General features: G+C 46.3%; 1 protein-coding gene across 1 annotated transcript in view; it reads left to right on the top strand.

Annotated features, from left to right (window-relative positions):
- The window catches only part of COL4A5 (collagen type IV alpha 5 chain), a 1,021,631-nt gene that overhangs the window by 901,536 nt on the left and 95,001 nt on the right, over positions 1–25,094 (top strand). The window contains exon 47 of the mRNA XM_069211570.1: positions 5,007–5,219. Coding sequence (XP_069067671.1) covers positions 5,007–5,219 — 213 coding nt within the window. The remainder of the gene's footprint in view (positions 1–5,006; positions 5,220–25,094) is intronic.

Raw genomic sequence — 25,094 nt, 5'->3', positions numbered from 1 at the left:
GTGACAGACCTGCACAAAGTCTCCCTCTGGTATTTAGGCCCTGGGCAAGTTGTGTGAGGAATATTCCCTCATATACTGGAAGGCAATCTTGAACTGTGAAGCAAAGCTGTACATGGCCAACACCAAAAGACGTCATGGACATCCTGTAAGTCCATCTTCCTTTCCAAGTTGAAAGCGCAGACATGTTCCTGCTCTCAATGCCTCTCTCATCACTTCCTGTTTGAGGTTGAAGTCTTCCAGAAAGTCCCAACTCCAAGAAGAAAAGTAAGAAGTGGATGCAGGACTCAAACCCAGTCTGCCACTCTCTATCCATTGAAAAGTTGGAAGCACATCAAGGTGGCAAATGATCTCGCTCCCGATCACACACCTGGTCCCATTGTACCCTGACTTTCCTGGGCCACTGAGGTTGCCGCAGCAGGTCAAGCGTATCCATCTTCTGTATCATCTGTGCCCGTGGAACCCACCTTGGGTTCTGCACTGACTCGGCTGCCTACTTCCAGTTTGGCTCTAAGATCTGCACCGGCCCTTTCTCTAGTGATGATGGGGCCAGAGGTCGAGCCCAGCCAATTACTGTGTCCGATTTCAAGCCAAATCTGCTTTGGTCCAGACTGAGGTTGTGTGTTGACTTTATTCTGGTGCACCCAGTCCCAGTACTCTTTAATTTAGCAAATTTCTTCCTTTCTCACTAGGCTTTCCTTATAGGCTTCATCACCCTTTTGATTTAGATTCTGATCAGCCCGACAAGGGCGATGGGTGTGATTTACCCCTACATTATGGTGATGAGGATATTTACATGCACTTGCAGTAGACCAGTAGGCTATCCTTATCCTCTAAGGAAGAGAGTGCATCTTTAGCTATGGTTATTAAACATGCAACTGAGGTCCTGGATCTACAGCCTTGAGGAGAAGTCAAGAGTAATGTCCTTACTGAGGTTTTACACCCGGGTCCAACATTATCTTAACCCTTACTTCCTTTTATTAAAACTCTGACTGACACCCTTATGGATACTTGGGCCAAGCTTTGCTGTTGCCCACCAGTAAACAGGCAGGTAGCGAGGCACCAGGTGACACAGACTTCCTTACACAGCACCGGACTTCTGAAGGTTTGGTGGTCCAAGCATCCACCAGTAAAGTTAATTCTAATGCATTCCCTACAAACTCTCTGGACAGAAGATAGAAGAAAAACAGAACTCCTGATGACTTCTTGATGCTAAAGGCCCTTCCTGCAATACGCTGACAGCTCATCAGCCAAAGCACAGTACTATATCGTCACCAGCAATGAAGCCACCAATAGAAGCAGAAACACATTTGAAGACAAACAAGTACCCCACTGCTACACCCACCAATTCCTCATCCCACAGAAAAGTGCATCTTCACTGATGAAATATAGAATATCAAACAGCATAACAATGATACTAAGCCTCCTTCATCTCTCACGCCCACCCCTTTCAGTAGGGTCCTGCAATGGTCAGCCTTCAGTGTCCTAACACTCTCAAATCTGACTGACATACTGAAGTCCCCCAAAGCCACTTATTGTGAAGATGATGTCCTACCATCATCTGTAAGCTCTCTCTGGTAATGCTCTCTTACCCCTACTTACCATTGTCAGTGCCTCCTTTACTCAAGGCATCTTCCCAGAACCTCTCAAGACTGGCCAGATCCTTCCACTCCTAAACAAACCTACACTAGACCCCAGTGGTTTCACCAACTACCAGCCCATCAATAATCTAACATTCATCAGCAATATCATTTAAAAAACAGTCTATGTTCACCTCCAAGATCACAGCAGTGCTAACCATAGCCTGTACGAATACCAGCTAGCTTCAGATCATGCTGCAACACAGAGCTTGCCGTCTTACACATCTTAGAAGATGCAGTTTTGACCACAGATGCAGATGACCCCTGCCTCTTGATATTGCTGTAACTCTCTTCTACCTTTGACGCAGTCAACCATTTCCCCCTCATATGCACCCTCTAATCGGGAATAGGGTTCATGGTCAATGTACTTCACTGGTTTTTCTCCCACCTTTCCAACCAACACCAGTTTATTCACATGGGTATATCCAAGTCACAAGATTCCTAATACATGTAGAGTCCCCCAGAGTTCCATACTGTCTACTGTAATCTTTAATTTTTACATGAAGCTGCTTGGTGCTCTACTCACAGTTCACAGCATCAAGATTTACCAATATGCCAATGAAGCTCAACTATACACGAAAGTCTCCTATGCTTCAGACACCAGCATGCAAAACCTGCTTGCACATCATCCAGAGCTGGATGTCCAGCGCCTACCTGAAGCTCAACCAAGACAGATTCCTATTATTTGCCAAGAACAAACAAGATACAGGACATGACATAAACCGTGACTGTTTCAAACTCCAGCTCTCACTGAGAATCTCAAAGCACTTGGGTTCACCATGGACCTTAAACTGTACCTCAAGGAACATATTGACAAAAAAACAGACAGCCTGCTACCTGCTCTCTTCTGAAGAAAGTCAACCCATTACTTTCCAAAAGTAGGTTCAGGCCTGCTTTTCAAGCATTTTGAATCTTGCAGCTCGATGACAGTAATGCCCTATTCCATGGCTTCCCAGTCTCCACACGGGCACCCTTAAGGGGATCCTACACACCACAACACACCTCATCCAGGACCTGAAGAAATGCCCACCCAAATGGAACTTCATTGGCTCCCCTTGCAAGCCTGCACCATCCTGAAAACCAGTTGCATAATTTACAAAGCCATTACAACCAGCCCTCTCTCTGCCCCTCTTGCAGGCACGTTCACTTATTGCCACCATTCTGCTCACTGCATACTAAGGAGTGTACAAAAGAAATAACAATACAACAGCACGTTTCTATCTATGCACCCAGGATCTGGAATAATATCCACGTATCCATCGGGACCACCTCAATTTAGGAAAAAGTTGAAGACTCACCTCTTTAAGGAATATTACACCAGCCTGCGATCATGTACTGTTCTCGGGCCTGTTTTGGGCTCAACTCAAACCATTTAGGGTGGTCAGAGTGCAGCACATTATGTCATTAGGGCTAGCCATGTTACATATGACTGTGTGTCATATGCATTAGACACTAGTGTGGTACTCAACCGCCCTGAATCAATAAGATCCACTGGCTTTTCAAGGGATGTGCCAGTGTCCATAATGGCTATGCCTTTTTTTGGAGAAAAGGTTGATTCTGCATGCAAACACTTAAAGCAACACAGCACCACACCTCGTTCCATGGTACTTACAACTCATGCCCAAAAAATTCCTCAGCAGTTTCAACAAAGGCCTTCCTCCCCTCCATTAAGAGAAAGCTGGTGCAGGTTCTCATGGACAACACCACCGCCTTATGGTACTGCTAGAAGCAGGGTGGAGTGGGATTCTGGGTTTTGTGCTAAGAGGTGTTGAGCCTCTGGAGTTAGCTGGAGCGGCCGTGCATTTCCTTGATTGTGAGCTACCTGGCAGTATCTTTAGGTAGTTGGGTGGGAGAGCTCAGCTCCCAATGCCTGGTGGATCATAGAGAGGGTGTCCCTTTCGAGAAGCTGGAACTGTTGCACTCACAGACTTACTAGTGTGAGGAGGGGCAGTGATGGTGAATGATCTGCATGTCTTCAAACCAGATTTATTCATGGTCCAATTTTATTGGACAGTGGTATGGCAGAGAATTGGAGCAGCTTTTCAGTGTAAGCATATGTGAAAGTTCACGCGGTACCAGTCACGTTCCTCAGCTCCCTTGAGTCAGGAGCCCATTCCCCTAGCACCACGGTAGGATCTGCAGCTCTTCCATATAGGTTGAGGATTTGCCCCTTTGGAGCAGTGGATTTTGTAAGCATGGAAATGTGTAAAGCAGTCAGATGCTCCTTGGGGAGATGTGGACTAGTAATTTGGCTGGACTACTCATTTAGGGGGGAGTCAAGACTAATTTGACTTGAGTGGTGGGACAATGTAACTGACTGCATCTGCTTTCAAGTAGGGGTGTTGGTCGTTGATGCTCCAGAGCCACAATCCACTAGTTTTTTAACTGAAATGGGGACTATCAAGTATTCCTGTTTATTGCATGTAAATTATTCCCACATTTAAATTCAGAAAATTTGATATGGCTCTGGAACTTTGACGGCCAACTTTAGCACACTAAGGGCCAGATGTATCAAAGAATTTTGCATTCGCAAACAGTGCAAATTGCAAAATTCGGCCGTTTGCGAATGCAAAATCACCTTTCTGAATGTAAGAAAGGCATTCACAGTGCAATTTTAAGGAATCACTAAAATAGCGATTCCTTAAAATTGCGACCCCATTTAGAGAATCGCAAATTGCGATTCTCTAAATAAGAAATCACAAATAAGGATTCCTTATTTGCGATTTCTTAAGCACATGTATGAAGCAATTCCGTAATGCGAATTGGGCATTAAGGAATCGCTAATTACCACCAAGTTGAACTTGGTGGTAACCATGTGCAAAATCTAAAAATGCATTTGTGTAATTTTTTGGTAAATTTGCGCCGATTTTGCATCAAAAATCGATGCAAATGCGGCGCTAAAAAAGTATGAATATGGGCCTAAGTCTCATGTTGCAGTTGATCGCAGTGTAGCCAGGAAGATGACAACTGTGAAAACCTCATCAATAAAAGTGCCATCTTTATTTAGTACGTTATATAATGGCCAGCTATCAAATATCTTCTCAAAAAGCGTATTGCAGTCTCTCCCTCTCTAGGAATGCGCCTCTCATTGTATTTTAAAACATCTCACTCGTTTCTCTTTACAGCGCGCAAACGTGGAAAATGTCCATTCTACATTCCCAGGATGTGTTTTTTTATTTTTTTTAAAGTTAATGTAAAAATATATGTTTTTTATATGACAATGTTTATAGCCTTAGTCAAATAAAGAAAATATTGGCATAAAGCATTGCAGCAAATTCTTGGGATTGTGAGGTTGCTCTGTTTTTCTAATTGATTTGTTTGTTTCTCAGTACCAAATCGTAACTGATATCCTAATTCGTGTGCCACCAGGTACGAGAGGCATTCCAGGACCACCAGGGCCAGATGGCTTGCAAGGTCTTCCAGGCCCACCGGGAACAGGTTCAGTCGCCCACGGTTTCCTAATAACTCGACACAGCCAAAGTATGGATACTCCGCCATGTCCGCAAGGAACGTCACGAATCTACGATGGCTATTCCTTACTTTATGTGCAGGGGAACGAAAGGGCGCACGGCCAAGACTTGGGTGAGATGCCACATGAGCTCATTTTTCCATGATAACAGGAATGTTCGTGTTTTGAATGAGTCCTGAATTTAGATTCTGATGGTATAAATGACGTTGTTATTACCTAGGAATGGACCCCGCTGTAGAGCTTTCCTACAAGTGGGTCATAGATCGTTTGTTCCTCGGAAAGCGGTAGAAGCTAGTTCGAGTGGAGTTTTACTAAAATGTACCACAATTTGTTTGATAAGTAATAGCTTGCACTTTTTAAACAATGTATGTTATATTTTGTCGTGTGTTTTGTGCAGTTGGACATGTGTTATTTGCTATGTATAACAATGCAATTTTACATTGCTTTGTTACATTGTGTGTTTACATTCTGTTGTGGTATATGCATTAGTTTTCGTATTTTTTGTTTGTGTTACATCGTATTATTTTATAAGCTATATCATGATGGTGGAAATGCTGTTGTTTTAAAGCTTGGAGGGAAGTTATGATATTTTTGAAGATTTGACAGATTGTTGGAGGTGAAGGAGCAGATGAGATGATCACTACTAGTTATGTATGCCCTTTAATTTGAGGATAAGATGTCAAGCACAAGCGCTCCCTAAAAATGAATCCATGTTTAGGAAACTGGCTTTCTCATTGCTGTTTCCAGTATCTGTAATTTAAAGACTGTCATGACAGAATGGCTTCCACAATCACATTGTCCTTTGTCAGTTCTCAGCTTCTTGTAGGTCAGTCAACCTGCGAGAAACCACAGTAGCATGGATATATTAATGAAGTCATTTTGTCTTCCTTTACAAAGTGCCAGTTGTAATCACGTAACCTCCTTACTGTGTGACAGAAACCTCAAGTCCGCATTTTGTCCTTGTGAACAGGGGCATTTTGCTGGGATTCTTTTTAGCAATTCATTCATCTTAAAGGGAACATTCTGTGTAGAGATAATTCTCTTTACTAGTCCTACATAGGAATTCTAGAATGTTCCTTTGTTTGATGATGTCTGGTTGGGTTTTTAGACCTATTGTGACATCATTCACCTGGCACCCCCTTATGGTCATTTCACAGCACTTTGTGTAATGTGGACTGTAGGGAGAGGACTAAAGATTAGAAGAGGGCCGGGGAGGAGAGTCGGAATTAGAGGTCTCAACAGTCACATCATCTTGATGGTGGCTATTTCTAGGCTTTTTACTTCGACCCTGGGCACATTTCCCTGTACACATGTGGGAATATATTGCTGAAGCATACAATTTTGTGTTGATGGCAGTATCATGAAATGGAACCATCTCACTGCTTAATGAAGAGGCTCTTGGGCTTCCACGCATTCCGGCCTATTAGCAGAATAACATATAACAATGAATTCCGGCCTATTAGCATAATAAACATATAACACTGAATTATTGGAATCTAGGAATGATTACAATGTGCTGATCTTTACTGATAACCAAAGTGATTCTAATCCTTTAAACAGAAGCCCCACTGACCTACTAGCCACAGGATACTTCCAAGTTTACTAATCTGTTCTTCTTACTCATACATTTGCCTACAGTTTAGGAATGTCATGGTGGGACCTTGATATAGCTTTAAATGTAACCTTCACTTACTTACTCAGGAGCACTAAGAAGTTTGTTGTTCCAACGTGACAGGAGAGTCTCATTTGGCTGTTGGCTCTGTTCACTTTAAACTCAGATACAAATAGGGCTGTGCTGCACATAATCTATAATAAAATGGATTTATTTCAAATTTCATGCTAGAGTTGTCAAAACATTTTCAGATCAGCTAAACAATTGTATTCTAAAACTACCATCCCATCACCACCCTGTGGCTAGGATAATCTTAGCGAGGGTCATCTGCATCCAACTCTAGAAGCGCACTGATCACCATCAGCTGCTTCAGCCTTAGTCTTAGGCTCAGAGGCAGTATTGAGACTCTCACCATCAAGGTAGTTGATGATGCCATTTGGATCCCTGACAGTTGTAACTTAGGAGAAAGTTTACAAGCCACTTGTGTGGCTGTTGCCTCACTTTTTGAGATGCAACGGCAGTGCAGACCTTCAAATCATATTTATGAGGCCACGCAAAGCCACTTTGCGTGGCTTTGAAAGGCTTCATAGATATGGAGTAAGGCAAGTCTGTGCATATTGCTGTGTTGCCTCACTCTGCACAAAGGAGGCATTTCATAGGCATTGCGGTGGGTGTTCCCATGCAACACCCATGGAATTTGATGCATCCCCATTTACAAGACCTTGTAAACCTGGGGATACACTTAAACCTTTTTCCTCTCCAGGAGAGGCATAACAAGGAGAAATATCTTTAGGTTCGATGGCATCTGTCGCTGTAGATACGCATGTTCTGCAATAGCTCGCCATCTGGTGTTGGGCCGGAGTGTTACAAGTTGTTTTTCTTCGAAGAAGTCTTTCGAGTCACGGGACCGAGTGACTCCTCCTTTTGTCTCCATTGCGCATGGGCGTCGACTCCATCTTCGATTGTTTTTTTTCCGCCATCGGGTTCGGACGTGTTCCTGTCGCTCCGAGTTTCGGAACGGAAAATTAGCTAATTTCGGAAGATTTTCGTCGGTATTGTTGCGTTCGGGATCGGCGTACTTAGATTCCACACCGCATCGAAGATCGAAGAGCTCCGGTGCCCTTCGGGGTAGTTTTTCGATCCTCCGTCGGGGCCTGGTCGGCCCGACCGCGTGCTGAAGAACGCCCATGGAACGGACCCCGTTCCGTTTCTGCCCCAAATGCCACAATAAATACCCCTACACAGACCAACACTTGGTCTGCAACCTGTGCCTGTCACCTGAGCACAGCGAAGACACCTGCGAGGCCTGTCGTGCGTTCCGGTCCCGAAAAACACTCCGAGACCGTCGAGCCAGAAGACTTCAGATGGCGTCCGCACCGACAGCCCAACGGGAGTTCGAGGAACAGGAAGAGGAAGGTACCTTCTCGATCCAAGACTCAGACTCCGAAGGATTCGACGATACACAAACCGTGAGTAAGACGTCGAAAACCACACAGAGAAACATTTACAAGGCCCAGGGGACGCCACTGCCACCAGGCCATGGCTCCACCCATAAATTCGGTGACCGACCGTCGGCACCGAAAAAGGCCCAAACAGTGCCGAGATCGTCCGACTCCGGTCGAGACACCGGCACGCAGCCTTCTCGGGACCGAGAAAGTGCTGGAGACAAGCCTCGACACCGAGATGCCGGTGTGGACACGGCTCGACGCCGAGACAGCGGCACCGAAACAGATCGACGCCGAGAGGTTTCGGCCCCGAAAAGGAAAAAAGTCACCTCGGAGCCGAAAAAACACGCAGACAAAGTTTCGATGCCGAAACAAACTGCAAGCGACCCAGCTTCAGGCTCTTATACAGAAGAGCACTCGCTAACCTCCCAAATGCAGAAGCATAGGTTTGAGGAAGAGCTACAAGCAACTGATGTGGACCATACGCAAAAGCGTATCTTCATTCAGCAGGGGACAGGAAAAATAAGCACCCTTCCCCCCATTAGGAGAAAGAGAAGGTTGGAGTTCCAGACGGAACAAACACCACAACCAAAAGTGGTGAAAAGAGTTACACCACCACCCTCTCCTCCGCCCGTGATTAACGTTTCACCAGCACAAACTCCATCACACTCCCCAGCTCACACCACCATGAGCCAGGGTGACCAAGATCAGGACGCATGGGACCTATACGACGCCCCAGTGTCAGATAACAGTCCGGAGGCATACCCTACAAAGCCATCTCCACCAGAAGACAGCACCGCGTACTCTCAAGTGGTGGCTAGAGCAGCACAATTTCACAACGTAAGCCTCCACTCAGAACAGGTCGAGGATGATTTCTTATTCAACACACTCTCCTCCACCCACAGCTCATACCAAAGCCTGCCTATGCTCCCTGGTATGCTCCGGCACGCAAAAGACATCTTTAAGGAGCCGGTCAAAAGTAGGGCAATCACACCAAGGGTGGAAAAAAAGTATAAGCCGCCTCCTACGGACCCGGTTTTCATCACTACACAGCTGCCACCAGACTCTGTTGTTGTAGGAGCAGCTAGGAAAAGGGCCAACTCTCACACATCTGGAGATGCACCACCCCCAGATAAAGAAAGCCGCAAGTTCGATGCAGCTGGTAAAAGAGTCGCAGCACAAGCTGCAAACCAGTGGCGCATCGCGAACTCTCAGGCACTACTTGCGCGCTATGACAGAGCCCACTGGGACGAGATGCAACATCTCATTGAACATCTGCCCAAGGACTTACAAAATAGGGCAAAACAAGTGGTTGAGGAGGGACAGACCATCTCCAACAACCAGATACGCTCCTCCATGGACGCTGCAGATACAGCTGCACGGACAATTAATACATCTGTAACTATCAGAAGGCATGCATGGCTCCGAACGTCTGGATTTAAACCAGAGATTCAACAAGCAGTTCTCAATATGCCTTTTAATGAAAAAGAACTGTTCGGTCCAGAAGTGGACACAGCGATTGAGAAACTCAAAAAAGATACGGACACTGCCAAAGCCATGGGCGCACTCTACTCCCCGCAGAGCAGAGGGAATTACAGCACATTCCGTAAAACGCCCTTTCGAGGGGGGTTTCGGGGTCAAAGCACACAAGCCAGCACCTCACAAGCAACACCGTCCAGTTACCAGGGACAGTATAGAGGAGGTTTTCGGGGACAATATAGAGGAGGGCAATTCCCTAGAAATAGAGGAAGATTTCAGAGCCCCAAAACCCCTACTACTAAACAGTGACTCACATGTCACTCACCCCCTCCACACAACACCAGTGGGGGGAAGAATAGGTCATTATTACAAAGCATGGGAGGAAATCACTACAGACACTTGGGTTCTAGCAATTATCCAACATGGTTATTGCATAGAATTTCTACAATTCCCTCCAAACATACCACCAAAAGCACAAAATTTAACAACACACCATTCCAATCTCCTGGAGATAGAAGTGCAGGCACTATTGCAAAAGAATGCAATCGAATTAGTGCCAAACACACAAATAAACACAGGAGTTTACTCACTGTACTTTCTGATACCAAAGAAGGACAAAACGCTGAGACCAATCCTAGACCTCAGAGTAGTGAACACTTTCATCAAATCAGACCACTTCCACATGGTCACACTACAAGAAGTATTGCCATTGCTAAAACTACACGACTACATGGCAACTTTAGACCTCAAGGATGCTTATTTCCATATACCAATACACCCATCGCACAGGAAATACCTAAGGTTTGTATTCAAAGGAATACATTACCAATTCAAGGTACTGCCTTTCGGATTAACAACCGCACCAAGAGTCTTTACCAAATGTCTAGCGGTAGTCGCTGCACACATAAGAAGGCAGCAAATACATGTGTTCCCATATTTGGACGACTGGCTAATCAAGGCCCATTCGTTCATAGAGTGCTCAAATCACACAAATCAGATCATACAAACCCTCTTCAAACTCGGGTTCACCGTCAACTTTACAAAATCCAACATTCTGCCGCGCAAGGTACAACAATACCTAGGAGCCATAATAGACACATCAAAGGGAGTAGCCACTCCAAGTCCACAAAGAATTCTAAATTTCAACACCATCATACAACGCATGTATCCAACACAAAAGATACAAGCAAAGATGGTATTACAACTCCTAGGCATGATGTCTTCATGCATAGCCATTGTCCCAAACGCAAGACTGCACATGAGGCCCTTACAACAATGCCTAGCATCACAGTGGTCTCAAGCACAGGGTCACCATCTAGATCTGGTGTTAATACACCGCCAAACTTACCTCTCGCTTCTGTGGTGGAACAACATAAATTTAAACAAGGGGCGGCCTTTCCAAGACCCAGTGCCACAATACGTAATAACAACAGATGCTTCCATGACAGGGTGGGGAGCACACCTCGATCAACACAGCATACAAGGACAATGGAACGTACATCAAACAAAACTGCATATCAATCACCTAGAACTTCTAGCAGTTTTTCAAGCACTAAAAGCTTTCCAACCAATAATAGTTCACAAATACATTCTCGTCAAAACAGACAACATGACAACAATGTATTATCTAAACAAGCAGGGGGGGACGCACTCCACGCAGTTAAGCCTGCTAGCACAAAACATTTGGCATTGGGCAATTCACAACCAAATTCGCCTAATAGCACAGTTTATACCAGGGATCCAAAATCAACTCGCAGACAATCTCTCTCGAGATCATCAACAGGTCCACGAATGGGAAATTCACCCCCAAATTCTGAACACTTATTTCAAACTCTGGGGAACACCTCAGATAGACTTGTTTGCGACAAGGGAGAACGCAAAATGCCAAAACTTCGCATCCAGATACCCACACAAACAATCCCAAGGCAATGCCCTATGGATGAACTGGTCAGGGATATTTGCTTACGCTTTTCCTCCTCTCCCTCTCCTTCCTTACCCGGTAAACAAACTCAGTCAAAGCAAACTCAAACTCATATTGATAGCACCAACTTGGGCAAGGCAACCCTGGTACACAACGCTGCTAGACCTATCAGTAGTACCCTGCATCAAATTGCCCAACAGGCCAAATCTGTTGACACAGCACAACCAAAAGATCAGACACCCAGATCCAGCATCGCTGAATCTAGCAATCTGGCTCCTGAAATCCTAGAATTCGGGCACTTACAACTTACCCAAGAATGTATGGAAGTCATAAAACAAGCCAGAAGGCCATCCACCAGGCACTGTTATGCAAGTAAATGGAAGAGGTTTGTTTGCTACTGCCATATTAATCAAATACAACCATTACACACAACTCCAGAACATGTAGTGGGTTACTTGCTTCACTTACAAAAATCTAACCTAGCTTTCTCTTCCATTAAAATACACCTTGCAGCAATATCTGCATACCTGCAGACTACCTATTCAACTTCCCTATATAAGATACCAGTCATTAAAGCATTCATGGAGGGCCTTAGGAGAATTATACCACCAAGAACACTACCTGTTCCTTCATGGAACCTAAATGTTGTCCTAACTAGACTTATGGGTCCACCTTTTGAACCCATGCACTCCTGCGACATACAGTTCCTAACCTGGAAGGTGGCATTTCTCATCGCCATTACTTCCCTAAGAAGAGTAAGCGAGATTCAGGCGTTTACAATACAGGAACCTTTTATACAACTACACAAAAATAAAGTCGTCCTAAGGACCAATCCTAAATTCTTGCCAAAGGTTATTTCACCGTTCCATCTAAATCAAACAGTGGAACTTCCAGTGTTCTTTCCACAGCCAGATACCGTAGCTGAAAGGGCACTACATACATTAGATGTCAAAAGAGCATTGATGTATTACATTGACAGAACAAAAAACATCAGAAAGACTAAACAACTCTTTATTGCATTTCAAAAACCTCATGCAGGAAACCCAATTTCAAAACAAGGTATAGCCAGATGGATAGTTAAATGCATCCAAATCTGCTACCTTAAAGCTAAACGACAGCTGCCCATTACACCAAGGGCACACTCAACCAGAAAGAAAGGTGCTACCATGGCCTTTCTAGGAAACATCCCAATGCAAGAAATATGTAAGGCAGCCACATGGTCTACGCCTCACACATTCACCAAGCACTACTGTGTAGACGTGTTATCCGCACAACAAGCCACAGTAGGTCAAGCTGTATTAAGAACATTATTTCAGACTACTTCCACTCCTACAGGCTGATCCACCGCTTTTGGGGAAATAACTGCTTACTAGTCTATGCAGAACATGCGTATCTACAGCGACAGATGCCATCGAACTGAAAATGTCACTTACCCAGTGTACATCTGTTCGTGGCATCAGTCGCAGTAGATTCGCATGTGCCCACCCGCCTCCCCGGGAGCCTGTAGCAGTTTGGAAGTTACCTTCAATTATTTATATATGTGTCATCTCAACCTTAAATAGGTGCATACTTAGTCACTCCATTGCATGGGCACTATTACTACAATTCAACTCCTACCTCACCCTCTGCGGGGAAAAACAATCGAAGATGGAGTCGACGCCCATGCGCAATGGAGACAAAAGGAGGAGTCACTCGGTCCCGTGACTCGAAAGACTTCTTCGAAGAAAAACAACTTGTAACACTCCGGCCCAACACCAGATGGCGAGCTATTGCAGAACATGCGAATCTACTGCGACTGATGCCACGAACAGATGTACACTGGGTAAGTGACATTTTCATTCGATGGCATCTGTCGCTGTAGATACACATGTTCTGCATAGCTCGCCATCTGGTGTTGGGTCGGAGTGTTACAAGTTGTTTTTCTTCGAAGAAGTCTTTCGAGTCACGGGACCGAGTGACTCCTCCTTCTGTCTCCATTGCGCATGGGCGTCGACTCCATCTTCGTTTGTTTTCTTTCCGCCATCGGGTTCGGACGTGTTCCTGTCGCTCCGAGTTTCGGAACGGAAAGTTAGTAAATATCGGAAGATTTTCGTCAGTATTGTTGCGTTCGGGATCGGCGTAGTTAGATTCAACACCGCATCGAAGATCGACGCGCTCCGGTGCCCTTCGGGGTACTTTTCGATCCCCCGTCGGGGCCTGGTCGGCCCGACCGCGTGTTGAACAACGCCGATGGAACGGACCCCGTTCCGTTTTTGTCCCAAATGCCACAACAAATACCCGTATACAGACCAACATTTGGTCTGTAACCTGTGCCTGTCACCTGAGCACAGTGAGGAGACTTGCGAAGCCTGTCGCGCGTTCCGGTCCCGAAAGACACTCCGTGACCGTCGAGCCAGGAGACTTCAGATGGCGTCCACGCCGACAGCGCACCGAGAGTTCGAGGAAGAAGAGGAAGAAGAAACCTTTTCGATCCACGAATCGGACTCCGAGGATTTCGACGATCAAAGACCGTGAGTAAGACGTCGAAAACAACACATAAGAAAAGTGACAAGGCCCAGGGGACGCCACTGCCACCAGGCCATGGCTCCACCCATAAATTCGGTGACCGACCATCGGCACCGAAAAAGGCCCAAACAGTGCCGAGATCGTCCGACTCCGGTCGAGACACCGGCACGCAGCCTTCTCGGGATCGAGAAAGTGCTGGAGAAAAGCAACGACACCGAGATAGCGGTGTAGAAACGGCTCGACGCCGAGACAGCGGCACCGACGAAGATCGACGCCGAGAGGTTTCGACTCCAAAAAAGAAAAAAGCCACCTCGGAGCCGAAAAAAGATGCAGGCAGGGTTTCGGTGCTGAAACAACCCGTAACCGACCCAGGTCCAGGCTCTTATACAGAGGAGCAATCACTGTCCTCTCAGATGCGAAAGCATAGGTTTGAGGAAGAGCTGCAATCCACCGACGTGGACCATACGCAAAAACGTATTTTCATACAGCAGGGAACAGGAAAAATAAGCACCCTTCCCCGTATTAGGAGAAAAAGGAGACTGGAGTTTCAAACAGACCAGGCGCCACAAACAAAAATGGTGAAAAAGGTGACTCCGCCACCCTCTCCTCCACCTGTAATTAACGTCTCACCGATGCAAACTCCGTCACATTCCCCGGCTCACACCACCATGAGCCAAGGTGACCAGGATCAAGACGCTTGGGACTTATATGACGCCCCAGTGTCGGACAACAGTCCGGAGGCATATCCAACAAAGCCCTCACCACCAGAAGACAGCACAGCATATTCTCAAGTGGTGGCTAGAGCAGCACAATTCCACAACGTAAACCTCCACTCAGAACAAGTTGAGGATGACTTTTTATTCAACACCCTCTCCTCCACCCACAGCTCCTACCAAAGCCTGCCTATGCTGCCAGGTATGCTTCGGCACGCAAAGGAAATCTTCAAGGAGCCGGTCAAAAGTAGGGCAATAACGCCAAGGGTGGAAAAGAAATATAAGGCACCTCCTACAGACCCTGTTTTTATCACCACACAGCTGCCACCAGATTCCGTCGTAGTTGGAGCAGCTCGGAAAAGAGCCAACTCCCACACATCTGGGGATGCACCACCCCCAGATAAAGAGAGCGCAAGTTCGATGCAGCTGGGAAAAGAGTCGCAGTACAAGCTGCAAACCAGTGGCGCATCGCTAACTCTCAAGCACTACTGGCGCGCTATGACAGAGCCCATTGGGATGAGATGCAACACCTCATCGAGCATCTACCCAAGGAACTACAAAAAAGGGTAAAGCAGGTGGTTGAGGAAGGACAGAACATATCAAATAACCAGATACGATCTTCTATGGACGCAGCAGACACAGCTGCAAGAACAATTAATACATCTGTGACCATTAGAAGGCACGCATGGCTAAGAACGTCTGGGTTCAAACCAGAGATACAGCAGGCAGTGCTCAATATGCCATTCAACGAAAAGTACCAAACACACAAACAAACACAGGAGTCTATTCACTGTACTTCTTAATACCAAAAAAGGACAAAACACTGAGACCAATCCCAGACCACAGAATACTAAACACCTACATCAAATCAGACCACTTTCACATGGTCACGCTACAAGAGGTGTTACCATTGCTAAAACTACAGGACTACATGACAACCTTAGACCTCAAAGACGCGTATTTCCATATACCAATACATCAATCTCACAGAAAATACCTACGGTTCGTATTCAAAGGAATACATTACCAATTCAAAGTATTGCCTTTTGGTTTAACAACCGCACCAAGAGTCTTTACAAAATGTCTAGCAGTAGTGGCTGCACACATCAGAAGGCAGCAAATACATGTATTCCTGTATCTAGACTACTGGCTAATCAAAACCAATTCACTAACAAAGTGCTTACAACACACAAATCAATCATACAAACCCTCTACAAACTAGGTTTCACCGTCAACTTTGCAAAATCCAACATTTTGCCGTGCAAAGTACAACAATACCTGGGAGCGATAATAGACACAACAAAAGGAGTAGACACTCCAAGTCCACAAAGAATTCAAAATTTCAACAAGATCATACAACGCATGTATCCAACACAAACAATACAAGCAAAGATGATATTACAACTCCTAGGCATGATGTCTTCATGCATAGCCATTGTCCCGAACGCAAGACTACACATGAGGCCCTTACAACAGTGCCTAGCATCACAATGGTCACAAGCACAGGGTCACCTTCTAGATCTGGTGTTGATAGACCGCCAAACTTACCTCTCGCTTCTATGGTGGAACAGTATAAATTTAAACAAAGGGCGGCCATTCCAAGACCCAGTGCCACAATACGTAATAACAACAGATGCTTCCATGACAGGGTGGGGAGCACACCTCGATCAACACAGCATACAAGGACAATGGAACGTACATCAAACAAAACTGCATATAAATCACCTAGAAATGATAGCAGTTTTTCAAGCATTAAGGGCTTTGCAACCAATTATAACTCACAAATACATTCTTGTCAAAACAGACAACATGACAACAATGTATTATCTAAACAAACAGGGGGGGGGACACTCAACGCAGTTGAGCCTTCTAGCGCAGAAGATATGGCGATGGGCAATTCACAACCACATTCGCCTAATAGCGCAGTTTATTCCAGGGATCCAAAATCAACTTGCAGACAATCTCTCTCGAGATCACCAACAAGTCCACGAATGGGAAATTCACCCCCAAATTCTAAACACTTACTTCAGACTCTGGGGAACACCTCAAATAGACTTGTTTGCAACAAGAGAGAACGCAAAATGCCAAAACTTCGCATCCAGATACCCACACAGGCAGTCCCAAGGCAATGCCCTATGGATGAACTGGTCAGTGATATTTGCCTACGCTTTTCCTCCTCTCCCTCTCCTTCCTTATCTGGTAAACAAATTGAGTCAAAACAAACTCAAACTCATTTTAATAGCACCAACTTGGGCAAGGCAACCCTGGTACACAACACTGCTAGACCTATCAGTAGTACCCCACATCAAATTGCCCAACAGGCCGGATCTGTTAACACAACACAACCAACAGATCAGACATCCAGATCCAGCATCGCTGAATCTAGCAATCTGGCTCCTGAAATCCTCGAATTCGGACACTTACAACTTACCCAAGAATGTATGGATGTCATAAAGCAAGCCAGAAGGCCGTCCACTAGGCATTGCTATGCAAGTAAATGGAAGAGGTTTGTCTGCTACTGCCATCATAATCAGATCCAACCTTTACACGCAACTCCAAAGGATGTAGTGGGTTACTTGCTTCACTTACAAAAATCTAGCCTAGCCTTCTCTTCCATTAAAATACACCTTGCGGCAATATCTGCATACCTGCAGACTACCTATTCAACTTCCCTATATAGGATACCAGTCATTAAAGCATTCATGGCAGGCCTTAAAAGAATTATACCACCAAGAACACCACCTGTTCCTTCATGGAACTTAAATGTTGTCTTAACAAGACTCATGGGTCCACCTTTTGAACCCATGCACTCTTGCGAAATACAGTTCCTAACCTGAAAGGTTGCATTTCTCATCGCCATTACATCTCTAAGAAGAGTAAGCGAAATTCAGGCGTTTACAATACAAGAACCTTTTATACAACTACACAAAAATAAAGTCGTCCTAAGGACTAATCCTAAATTTTTACCAAAGGTTATTTCACCATTCCACCTAAATCAAACAGTGGAACTACCAGTGTTCTTCCCACAGCCAGATTCCGTAGCTGAGAGGGCACTACATACATTAGATGTCAAAAGAGCATTAATGTACTACATTGACAGAACGAAAAACATCAGAAAGACTAAACAACTATTTATTGCATTCCAAAAACCTCATGCAGGAAACCCAATATCAAAACAAGGTATAGCCAGATGGATAGTTAAATGCATCCAAATCTGCTACCTTAAAGCAAAACGACAACTGCCCATTACACCAAGGGCACACTCAACCAGAAAAAAAGGTGCTACCATGGCCTTTCTAGGAAACATCCCAATGCAAGAAATATGTAAGGCAGCCACATGGTCTACGCCACACACGTTCACCAAGCACTACTGTGTAGACGTGCTATCCGCACAGCAAGCCACAGTAGGTCAAGCCGTGTTAAGAACATTATTTCAAACCACTTCCATTCCTACAGGCTGAGCCACCGCTTTTGGGGAGATAACTGCTTACTAGTCTATGCAGAACATGTGTATCTACAGCGACAGATGCCATCGAACTGAAAATGTCACTTACCCAGTGTACATCTGTTCGTGGCATCAGTCGCTGGAGATTCACATGTGCCCACCCACCTCCCCGGGAGCCTGTAGCAGTTCGGAAGTTAGCTTCAACTTTGTATATTTGTATATATATTATTTTAACCTTAAATAGGTACATACTTAGTCACTCCATTGCATGGGCACTATTACTACAACACAACTCCTACCTCACCCTCTGCGGGGAAAACAATCGAAGATGGAGTCGACGCCCATGCGCAATGGAGACAGAAGGAGGAGTCACTCGGTCCCGTGACTCGAAAGACTTCTTTGAAGAAAAACAACTTGTAACACTCCGACCCAACACCAGATGGCGAGCTATGCAGAACATGTGAATCTCCAGCGACTGATGCCACGAACAGATGTACACTGGGTAAGTGACATTTTCATTTCTCCGTATTTTTTCCTCTTTCATGTGTGCTGCATTCTGCAGCACACATGAAAGAGGAAAAGGTCTCCCAGGATTGTTTTTGTGCAGGAAGGTGCCCCTTTCTGCACAAAACAATCCTGCCTACAATGCATGAAGTTTCAAGTACTGAGCTTAGGCTTCTCCAGACCAAGCACAGTAGAACTATGCAACCTACCAGTATGGATGCAATGTGACTCCTAAACCTTGTAGTCCTCTGATGTAGCATTTTCTATAAACTGATTTACACGTGCATGATTGATTGTCTCTGTGTAATGTGTGTGTGATGTAAAGTTCTCTGACAACCCTACGCTGGTATGAGAAAAACTATAACACTAATTAAATGTATCTGAGAGAGAGTAGTTATGGAGACTTCAGGGGCATTGTTTAAGGGTGGTAGTGAGGGAATCCGTGGCAGAGGTGGTCATTAGGGGCGTGTAAAGAAATGGCTCCCTGTTGCAGTTACCCCCCACTTTTTGCCTGATACTGATGCTGACTTGACTGAGAAGTGTGCTGGGACCCTGCTAACCAGGCCCCAGCACCAGTGTTCCTTCACCTAAAATGTACCATTGTATCCACAATTGGCACACCCTGGCATTCAGATAAGTCCCTTGTAACTGGTACTTCTAGTACCAAGGGCCCTGATGCCAAGGAAGGTCTCTAAGGGCTGCAGCATGTCTTATGCCACCCTGGAGACCTCTCACTCAGCACAGACACACTGCTTGCCAGCTTGTGTGTGCTAGGGAGGACAAAAACGAGTAAGTCAACATGGCACTCCCCTCAGGGTGCCATGCCAGCCTCTCACTGCCTATGCAGTATAGGTCAGACACCCCTCTAGCAGGCCTTACAGCCCTAAGGCAGGGTGCACTATACCATAGGTGAGGGTACCAGTGCATGAGCATGGTACCCCTACAGTGTCTAAACAAAACCTTAGACATTGTAAGTGCAGGGTAGCCATAAGAGTATATGGTCTGGGAGTTTGTCAAACACGAACTCCACAGCACCATAATGGCTACACTGAAAACTGGGAAGTTTGGTATCAAACTTCTCATCACAATAAATGCACACTGATGCCAGTGTACATTTTATTGTAAAATACACCCCAGAGGGCACCTTAGAGGTGCCCCCTGAAACTTAACCGACTACCTGTGTAGGCTGACTAGTTTTAGCAGCCTGCCACAAACCGAGACATGTTGCTGGCCCCATGGGGAGAGTGCCTTTGTCACTCTGAGGCCAGTAACAAAGCCTGCACTGGGTGGAGATGCTAACACCTCCCCCAGGCAGGAATTGTCACACCTGGCGGTGAGCCTCAAAGGCTCACCTCCTTTGTGCCAACCCAGCAGGACACTCCAGCTAGTGGAGTTGCCCGCCCCCTCCGGCCCGGCCCCCACTTTTGGCGGCAAGGCCGGAGAAAATAATGAGAATAACAAGGAGTCGTCACTGGCCAGTCAGGACAGCCCCTAAGGTGTCCTGAGCTGAGGTGACTCTAACTTTTAGAAATCCTCCATCTTGCAGATGGAGGATTCCCCCAATAGGGTTAGGATTGTGACCCCCTCCCCTTGGGAGGAGGCACAAAGAGGGTGTACCCACCCTCAGGGCTAGTAGCCATTGGCTACTAACCCCCCAGACCTAAACACGCCCTTAAATTTAGTATTTAAGGGCTACCCTGAACCCTAGAAAATTAGATTCCTGCAACTACAAGAAGAAGGACTGCCTAGCTGAAAACCCCTGCAGAGGAAGACCAGAAGACGACAACTGCCTTGGCTCCAGAAACTCACCGGCCTGTCTCCTGCCTTCCAAAGATCCTGCTCCAGCGACGCCTTCCGAAGGGACCAGCGACCTCGACATCCTCTGAGGACTGCCCCTGCTTCGAAAAGACAAGAAACTCCCGAGGACAGCGGACCTGCTCCAAGAAAGGCTGCAACTTTGTTTCCAGCAGCTTTAAAGAACCCTGCAAGCTCCCCGCAAGAAGCGTGAGACTTGCAACACTGCACCCGGCGACCCCGACTCGGCTGGTGGAGATCCGACACCTCAGGAGGGACCCCAGGACTACTCTGATACTGTGAGTACCAAAACCTGTCCCCCCTGAGCCCCCACAGCGCCGCCTGCAGAGGGAATCCCGAGGCTTCCCCTGACCGCGACTCTTTGAACCTAAAGTCCCGACGCCTGGGAGAGACCCTGCACCCGCAGCCCCCAGGACCTGAAGGACCGGACTTTCACTGGAGAAGTGACCCCCAGGAGTCCCTCTCCCTTGCCCAAGTGGAGGTTTCCCCGAGGAACCCCCCCCTTGCCTGCCTGCAGCGCTGAAGAGATCCCGAGATCTCTCATAGACTAACATTGCGAACCCGACGCTTGTTTCTACACTGCACCCGGCCGCCCCCGCGCCGCTGAGGGTGAAATTTCTGTGTGGACTTGTGTCCCCCCCGGTGCCCTACAAAACCCCCCTGGTCTGCCCTCCGAAGACGCGGGTACTTACCTGCAAGCAGACCGGAACCGGGGCACCCCCTTCTCTCCATTCTAGCCTATGTGTTTTGGGCACCACTTTGAACTCTGCACCTGACCGGCCCTGAGCTGCTGGTGTGGTGACTTTGGGGTTGCTCTGAACCCCCAACGGTGGGCTACCTTGGACCAAGAACTGAACCCTGTAAGTGTCTTACTTACCTGGTAAAACTAACAAATACTTACCTCCCCTAGGAACTGTGAAAATTGTACTAAGTGTCCACTTTTAAAACAGCTATTTGTGAATAACTTGAAAAGTATACATGCAATTTTGATGATTTGAAGTTCCTAAAGTACTTACCTGCAATACCTTTCGAATGAGATATTACATGTAGAATTTGAACCTGTGGTTCTTAAAATAAACTAAGAAAAGATATTTTTCTATATACAAACCTATTGGCTGGATTTGTCTCTGAGTGTGTGTACCTCATTTATTGTCTATGTGTATGTACAACAAATGCTTAACACTACTCCTTGGATAAGCCTACTGCTCGACCACACTACCACAAAATAGAGCATTAGTATTATCTATTTTTACCACTATTTTACCTCTAAGGGGAACCCTTGGACTCTGTGCATGCTATTCCTTACTTTGAAATAGCACATACAGAGCCAACTTCCTACATTGGTGGATCAGCGGTGGGGTACAAGACTTTGCATTTGCTGGACTACTCAGCCAATACCTGATCACACGACAAATTCCAAAATTGTCATTAGAAATTGATTTTTGCAATTTGAAAAGTTTTCTAAATTCTAAAAGTCCTGCTAGCGCCTTGTGTTAGTCCCTGTTAGCATTCCTTTTTAGAGTTTAAAAGTTTGTTAAAAGTTTGAATTAGATTCTAGAACCAGTTGTAGATTCTTAAAAAGTATTCCAACTTTTAGAAGCAAAATGTCTAGCACAGATGTGACTGTGGTGGAACTCGACACCACACCTTACCTCCATCTTAAGATGAGGGAGCTAAGGTCACTCTGTAAAATAAAGAAAATAACAATGGGCCCCAAACCTACCAAAATACAGCTCCAGGAGCTTTTGGCAGAGTTTGAAAAGGCCAACCCCTCTGAGGGTGGCAACTCAGAGGAAGAGGATAGTGACTTGGAGGAAAATTCCCCCCTACCAGTCCTATCTAGGGAGAACAGGGTCCCTCAAACCCTGACTCCAAAAATAATAGTCAGAGATGCTGGTTCCCTCACAGGAGAGACCAACACCTCTGAAATCACTGAGGATAACTCCAGTGAAGATGACCCCCTGTTAGCCAGGATGGTCAAAAGATTGGCTTTGGAAAAGCAGCTCCTAGCCATAGAAAGGGAAAGAAAAGAGATGGGCCTAGGTCCCATCGATGGTGGCAGCAACTTAAATAGGGTCAGAGATTCTCCTGACATCCTAAAAATCCCCAAAGGGATTGTAACAAAATATGAAGATGGTGATGACATCACCAAATGGTTCACAGCTTTTGAGAGGGCTTGTGTAACCAGAAAAGTAAACAGATCTCACTGGGGTGCTCTCCTTTGGGAAATGTTCACTGGAAAGTGTAGGGATAGACTCCTCACACTCTCTGGAAAAGATGCAGAATCTTATGACCTCATGAAGGGTACCCTGATTGAGGGCTTTGGATTCTCCACTGAGGAGTATAGAATTAGATTCAGGGGGGCTCAAAAATCCTCGAGTCAGACCTGGGTTGATTTTGTAGACTACTCAGTAAAAACACTAGATGGTTGGTTAACTGGAAATGAAGTGTGTGACTATGTTGGGCTTTATAATTTGTTTATGAAAGAACACATTTTAAGTAACTGCTTCAATGAAAAGTTGCATCAGTATCTGGTAGACCTAGGTCCAATTTCTCCCCAAGAATTGGGAAAGAAGGCAGACCACTGGGTCAAGACTAGGGTAACCAAAACTTCCACTGGGGGTGACCAAAAGAAAGGGGTTACAAAAACTCCCCCGGAGAAAGTGGGTGACACTAGAAACAAAGAAAAAGAGTCCTCTGTAGGCCCCCAAAAACCAGAACAGGTGGGTGGGCCCCAAGACACAACCCAAAACAAAGGTGGGTACCAGGGTAAGAACTGGGATGCCACTAAGGCATGGTGCCACAACTGTAAACAGTCTGGGCACCACACCAAGGACACTTCTTGTCCCAAAAACAAACCCCAGAACAAAATTCCAGGGGTAACCAGTATAGCCATGGGAGATGACTCCTCAGATGAGGAGGTCTTCATAGCCTTCAACTGGAAACAGGGCCCAACAGGTGAGTTGGAGATTCCAGAGGGAAGTAGACACTTCCACCACCTACTGGTGAATGGAATCCCAACCACTGCCCTGAGAGACACTTGTGCCAGTCACACTATTGTGCATGACAGGCTGGTGCTCTCAAACCAGTACATCCCAGGTGAGACTGCCAGGGTAAGAGTTAGCCTAGACAGGGTCACTAAGAGGCCTGTGGCTTTAGTACCCATAGAAGTGGGTGGCACTCTTAGCTGGAGAAGGGTAGTAGTCAGTACAGACCTCCCCCTTGATTGTCTCCTTGGAAATGACTACCCAGAGGTTAGTCAGAGCCCAAGAGAGGAACTGGTCCAGTGCCAGTCCTCTCCCAAGGATTCTGGAAGTCCTGCCTCTGCAGTAAATGCAAGCAGGCCCCAGAAGAAGAAGAAAAGAAAACAGAGTAGGAAGGGTGGACAACCTTTAGCCAAGGTTACAGCAAGCCAGGGAGATTCTGCTCCAGTAGGGGAGAACTCCAAAAATGGCCCTGATAAAGTCCAACCTGACCCACAAAAAGTCCTGGCTAGTCAGGCAACTGTTAAACCTGAGTGGGTGGCTCCTCAGCTAACAGAAGAAAGAGTGGAAGAAGGGTGTTTACTACAAAATGTGGTAACCCCCCACTCTAATACAGCAGACAGGCGCCCTGAACCCAAAGAAGCCTGTAACTTAGCCCCTTCCCTTGTAGGTGAAGAGCTAAAGGTGTGGTTCTGGGCACTGACAGCTGTCAGTGGCCTCTGCTGGGTGTTAGCCTTTATGGCTGCACTATCCTTGGCATGGTGGTCAGACCCCATGCCAAATAGCAAGTTAGGCCCCCTGACCCTGTTGGTCATGGTGGGGTTACTCCAGCTCTGGGTAACCTCTTTGGGTAAGCTAGGGATGACCCTGGCTAAGATAAGATTAGCAGAGGTGGATACCTCTAAACCCAAAATAAAAAGAATGGGTGGAGACATTGAAGAGGCAGACAAGAGGCAATTCAGACTAGGTCCTATCACTGTGGAAGTGGGTCAGTTCCCCAAAGGGAATGACCTGAACAGAAGGATGTAAGGCAGAGTAGGCCCTGCAACTAACCAGCCTATTTCTCCTACTCTTCCTCGCCTGACAGACTAGGAAGACTCTCCCAGCTTGGGCTGAGTCTCCTGGCCTGTGGGCTGGGGGGGGCTTGTGTAAAGAAATGGCTCCCTGTTGCAGTTACCCCCCACTTTTTGCCTGATACTGATGCTGACTTGACTGAGAAGTGTGCTGGGACCCTGCTAACCAGGCCCCAGCACCAGTGTTCCTTCACCTAAAATGTACCATTGTATCCACAATTGGCACACCCTGGCATTCAGATAAGTCCCTTGTAACTGGTACTTCTAGTACCAAGGGCCCTGATGCCAAGGAAGGTCTCTAAGGGCTGCAGCATGTCTTATGCCACCCTGGAGACCTCTCACTCAGCACAGACACACTGCTTGCCAGCTTGTGTGTGCTAGGGAGGACAAAAACGAGTAAGTCAACATGGCACTCCCCTCAGGGTGCCATGCCAGCCTCTCACTGCCTATGCAGTATAGGTCAGACACCCCTCTAGCAGGCCTTACAGCCCT

The sequence above is a fragment of the Pleurodeles waltl genome, chromosome 2_1 (assembly GCF_031143425.1).
Source record: "Pleurodeles waltl isolate 20211129_DDA chromosome 2_1, aPleWal1.hap1.20221129, whole genome shotgun sequence".
In the NCBI taxonomy this organism is placed as follows: domain Eukaryota; kingdom Metazoa; phylum Chordata; class Amphibia; order Caudata; family Salamandridae; genus Pleurodeles; species Pleurodeles waltl.
This window is presented reverse-complemented; position numbering and strand designations above follow the sequence as displayed.